The 5,689-nt window shown below is 50.3% G+C and overlaps 1 protein-coding gene across 1 annotated transcript in view; it reads right to left on the minus strand.

Moving 5' to 3' along the window:
* Positions 1-415: 415 nt before the first annotated feature.
* CNGA4 (cyclic nucleotide gated channel alpha 4) overlaps positions 416-5,689 on the minus strand; it is an 11,155-nt gene continuing 5,881 nt past the window's right edge. Inside the window, exons 3-5 of the mRNA XM_018571644.1 lie at positions 4,560-4,666; positions 1,725-2,720; positions 416-819 (exon numbers count right to left, since the gene is read on the minus strand). Coding sequence (XP_018427146.1) covers positions 416-819; positions 1,725-2,720; positions 4,560-4,666 — 1,507 coding nt within the window. The remainder of the gene's footprint in view (positions 820-1,724; positions 2,721-4,559; positions 4,667-5,689) is intronic.

A 5,689-nucleotide genomic window follows, 5' to 3' on the forward strand; every position in this document is an offset into this window, starting at 1 on the left:
CAGTTTTATTAATCTAGGTTGTAGGGTTGAAGTCCGCTAGGCCTCCCCAGGTTTTGGAATTCTCCTCTTGCTTTTATTTTGGGAACCCCAGTTGCTCACCCCTATAAAGATACTAGAATGGTAGTCCCAGCCCCGCCCACTGTATTCTACTGGCTGCCTCTCACAGGGTTAAGCTGTAGTCATGTGACCTAATGGAACAGACCCACCCAGGGGCATATGACATTGAGCCATTCAGTTGACTTTGCTAACCTTATAACATCTGCAGTATTTCTTAGTTGTATTTAGTAATTCAGTTTCTTGAATGTTTTGTAGGCCAGTCATGCTCCATGATCCTTCTTCACCCCCCCAAGTTATGTTTGCACTTGGATGGTAGCACACCACATGACCCTTCCATATGATGGCTTTCATCGTTGTGTCACTCTTCGCCGCCTGGCCTATCGGTGGGTTTGTCTTCTGTGGCCGCCTCCTCGCACAAGCTGATCTCCCACTCCAGGCGTTTAATCCGCTGAAGGATCTTTCCGGCACTGGACTCCAGTTCGGCCAGGAGCCGGGCCAGCTTGGTCTGTAGAGACTCCATGTTGGCCTCCAGCCTCTGCACCTTTTCCTCCATCTCCTGCTGCTTGGCCTCCAGGGCGGCTGCCAGCTTCTCATCCAGCTTGTTCATCTTGAGTAGGATATCCCGCCCTTTCTCCTCCAGCATGGCTTTGGCATCGGGGTACTCGGTGAGGACTTCCTTCAGGTCCTCCTTGGAGAGGCAGAAGAGGTCGGAGTAGCCGATGCTTTTAATGTTTGCCGTTCTGCGATTCCCAGAAGTGTTACCTGAACAGCGAGCACAGGAATATTATCACTAGGATGATGATGGTGGATGATGGTTGATGATGATGGTGGATGATGATGATAGTGGATGATGGTTGATGATGATGATAGTGGATGATGGTTGATGATGGTGGATGATGATGATAGTTGATGATGGTGGATGATGATGGTGGATGATGATTATAGTGGATGATAGTTGATGATGGTGGATGATGGTTGATGATGATGATAGTGGATGATAGTTGATGATGATGATGGTTGATGATGATGATAGTGGATGATAGTTGATGATGGTGGATGATGATGATAGTGGATGATAGTTGATGATGATGATGGTGGATGATGGTTGATGATGATGATGGTGAATGATGGTTGATGATGATGATGGTGGATGGTTGATGATGATGATGGTGGATGATAATGATGGTTGATGATGGTGGATGATGATGATAGTGGATGATAGTTGATGATGGTGGATGATGATGATAGTGGATGATAGTTGATGGTGGATGATGGTTGATGATGATGGTGGACGATGGTTGATGATGGATGATGGTTGATTTATAAATGTTGGTGCTGAGACCTGTATGTGTTACTGAACTGCAGCTGAGATAAATCAGGTCCTCTTCCCTGCCAGACAGGACTGCGCTATATGACAGAGCTGTGTATATCTGGGTATATCTCAGAACTGGATGGACAGGAATACAAACCCTTTGGCAGGTTAAAGCTTCACATACCCTTTATGTGCGTTTTTAATTGCAGTTCTGCTCACCTCTCTGTTAGATATATAACCCGGAAACCCCACCAAGGACCCAGAAAGATTTTTTTAGGAAACACGGCACTAAAACAAAGAAAAGTGGACCAATTTTGGGTAGAGCTTTGCTACAGAAGCTAAAGCCATTGCATACCTTTGATGTTGATGATGCTTATCTCTCCAAAGTAGTTCCCTTCGCCGAGGACAACAAACTGCGTCACGCCATCATCTGCCACCACCGCCAACTTCCCCTCTTTGATAATGTACATCTCACGTCCAATGTCACCCTTCTTACACACATACTCCCCGGGGCTGTAGACCTGAGGCTTCAGCTTCAGCACCAGTTCCTCCAGCAGGCCCTTCTCGCAGTTCTGAAAGATCTGCACTTTGCTCATCGTGGACAAGTGGACGCTGACGGCCACCTCCACCCTCAGCTTCTCAGGGAGGTTCTTCAATATCAGGTTCTCGTTGGTCAGCTTCTTATTGATCTGAAGGTGCTGGTGCCAGGCAATGACCTTCTTCTTCAGGCTTTTGTTTACCTTGTACATCTTCATGTACTGCTTGACCTGGTCATAATCGGGGTAGAAGGCTTTGTCTGCGTCGTTCACGTTGGAGATGACCGAGCTGATGCTCCCCATGATGGTGGCAAACCCCAGAACAGCAATCAGGAAGTCTGCCACCATGAAAAGGTATTCCTCCTCCTGCATGGGTGCAGGAACGTCCCCCACGGTGGTAAGGATGAGGGTGGAGAAGTAAAAGCTGTAGAGATATTGACGCCCCAGCCTGCCAAATTCGGGGTCGGAGATGTTGGGGTACACCCACTGGTCCTTGCCAAACCCGATGAAGCTGGACAGGGCAAAATAAACGCAGCCATTCCAGTGGATGGCCACAAAGATGTAGGCCATCAGTTTGCAGATCCGGAAGGCATTGGGATACGGGATTCGCGTCTCAGTGCGATCAAAGGCCTCGAAGAGCCGATGGAAGTGCAGGAAACGGTTAATTCGCACGGCCGGAGTGTGGATGCCAAACTTGAAGTAAAGCAAGTCGGTCGGAAGCACGGAAAGGAGGTCCCAGCGAAACTCGGAGGAGATCAGGTACCGACGAGTGATCTGATTCTTGTCCGTCACCAGGATCCCTTCTTTCAAAAACCCTAAAAAGAGTGTAAAGAGGACCTGTTAGGGAAGTGCGCTGAGACTGTACAGATAGCTCTGAATGATTAAAGCCCACCTCCGAGCCAAGCTCGCCCTCCTCCCTTACCCAGAGTTCAGCTTTAACAACCATTATCCAACCTAATCGGACTTATTGGAGCAATATTTTTTCGTGTTGGCTACGGCAGAGCTTCTTTCACTCCAGCAGAACATAAAAATTAAAGGATCCTGTCACTGGCAAGGAACATTAAAGAGTGCAGAAAAAATACAGACTTGTCTCCATGTGTCAGTCCCGTGTTGACTGGTTGAGTGAGTCACTTAAAGGATGTCCCTTCCAGTGCCCCAGCAACATTCCAGTTTGCCCCCCCAGCTCCTTCCCAGTGACTATGCTTCCTACCTGTTTGATTGGCTCCTCGAGTACCAACCTTGGCTCTTTCCCTGGGATTCTCTTGTCTCTTGCCCGCCCCAACCCTTGGACTGCTTTCTGTTTCAGCTTCATCTCCAGGGCATGGTTCTTGTCTCATGAGTACTACCTATGCACTTCTGTGCTGTTCTCCTCAGGCTAGGCTCCACACGTTGGAGCTGGGTGAACCTAGGGGCTGCGACCAGGGGTCAGCAAGCCGCTAGGTCCAAACTTTTGTGAGGGGGTCACTGGCTGGCCCTCCACGCCATTGGGTTTGCCACGCCACCTACTCAGCTCACCCTCCTCCTACCTAACACAAAATGCTGCAAAATGTCACTCACCAGCGACTAAGAGATGCCTGACTCAAGGCCGTCCTCATAATGAGGCAGGCTGAGGTGGTTGCCGCAGGTGGCATCTCTTTGGGTCACGCCTCCCCCACACTGCCCCCTTTCTGGCCAGCGCGCCTCAGGTTGCTAAGATATTAACTTGTTACACTCTGGCCAGCATCTCACCCAGCTCACTGACGTCACTGGTTGCTAGGAGCGACCCGCCCCAACTCACTGACGTCACTGGCTGTCAGGAGCGTCCCGCCCAACTCACTGCGCTCAAGGAGCGACCCCCTAGCTCACTGACGTCACTGGCTGTCAGGAGCGTCCACCCCAACTCACTGACGTCACTGGTTGCTAGGAGCGACCCCCTAGCTCACTTGCGTCGCTGGTTACCAGGAGCGTCCCACCCCAACTCACTGACGTCACTGGCTGTCAGGAGCGTCCCGCCCAACTCACTGACGTCACTGGTTGCCATTAGCTGAGCGAGACGCTCTGGCCGGCATCCCACCTAGCTCCTGTCAACTAGTGATGTCCGTGAGCTGGGCAGGACGCCGGAGAGAGGTAACCAGCAGCTCCCCCCTGCACTTACCTCTCTCCTCTGGTTCCCTCCTCCCCTCCCCCCTGCACTATGGAGGAAAAAGCTGCCAGCTTCATGTCTGCCATTGGTCCAAGCTGTCCAATCAACAAAAAAAACCCCCACTGGGGCCATCGATCTCGATGCCTCAGAAGTGACGAGCAAGTGAGGGACAGGGAGGCTCCTCCCTGTCTCCTTTTACACTAGCTTGGGGGGACCAGGTTGGAGGCGGGGCTTTGGCCGGCAGGGGGCGGGGGCCGAGGCTGGGGAATGCCTCACCCGGAACCAGAGGTACCGCACGTCACTGCTTTACGGGGGTCACTGTAGTGAATCAAGTCACACGGTGAAGGGAATTGTTGCTCGTTAGCAATCTCCAACCCGTAGAGAACTGGGCGCGTTCACTGGAAGTTTTGACTTCCATGATTCAAGCTGCTTCTTCTAACCTACGTTTCCTTCTTGTGTCTCTCTCTTACACAACCTGTGAGCAGGCACACCCCGCAGGATGAACCGATATAGAGTGTCATGGCGCTCAGACCTGTATGGAAGCTGGCCACGATGTCCAGGATGTACAGAATGTCACACAGGTAGTCCAGACTCAACCAGACGCTGAGGTAGCCGTACTGCAGCTCTGCGAAACAGGACCTGGAAGGAGAAGTTCAGAGGAATAGGTATCGGGACCGGTGCAGGGCTACTGAGAGAGGACATGCTGCTTTTATATTCAGACAACACAAGAGCATGAAAGAGAGCAAAGAAGATTCATCGAACTTTTATACGATCGAATGTTCGTAGATACCCGACCGTCACATCTCTGTGAGCTTGTTGGACATCCTATTCCAAAACCATTGGCATATTTACGGAGGTAACCCTCCTCCCTTTCCATGTGCAGCTATAAGATCCTCCACTGTTCTGGGAAGGCTTTCCACAGCACCAGATGTTGGAGGGTGTCTGTAGAAAATTGTAATATTGTATTTTGGCCACTAGATGGCACTAAAGGCGCATAGGAAATAAATATTTTCTATGATTCGTTTGGCACCATCTAGTGGCCATAATGGGATATTACACTCTGATAAATTACTGTGTGGCCCTCAGGGACCCTTTAGACCAGGGGTTTCAAACTCAATTTAAGAACCAGAGGTCTTGCTGCACTCCTTACCGGAGAGAACCAGTATGGGTGGGTGCTTGTAGTGACCACGGACGGCACCGTGTATACCACAGAAGAAGAAAATAATGTCACCAGCACACCATAGTAATAAATCAATAATCCATTTAATGGCACAATGCCATACACGCCTGCACACCGCACGTAATCATATGTGAAAGGATTACATGCAGTTAGGAATCAATCGCTATCCATGATACACAATTGTGTATCCAGGGAGAGTGATTGTTTTTGTAACGTGCAGCGGCTGTCACCTGACCATTGACTTGATTGGGTGACAGTTGCTGCATGTAAACGCCAGATTAGGGATTCCTGCTGCAGGAAAACGCACGTTTGTGACACCGGAATCCCTATTCGCACCTGAAAAATAGGTGACCCCCCCCCATTCCAATCTCCCCCGCACACATAATAATACACTGCCCCCCATTCCAATCTCCCCCCCGCACACATAATAATACACCCCCCCTCACCCACAATAATACACTTCACTCCCCCTTCCAAGCCCC

This window comes from Nanorana parkeri, unplaced genomic scaffold (genome assembly GCF_000935625.1).
Source record: "Nanorana parkeri isolate BGI_ZX_2015 unplaced genomic scaffold, ASM93562v1 scaffold1799, whole genome shotgun sequence".
In the NCBI taxonomy this organism is placed as follows: Eukaryota; Metazoa; Chordata; class Amphibia; order Anura; family Dicroglossidae; genus Nanorana; species Nanorana parkeri.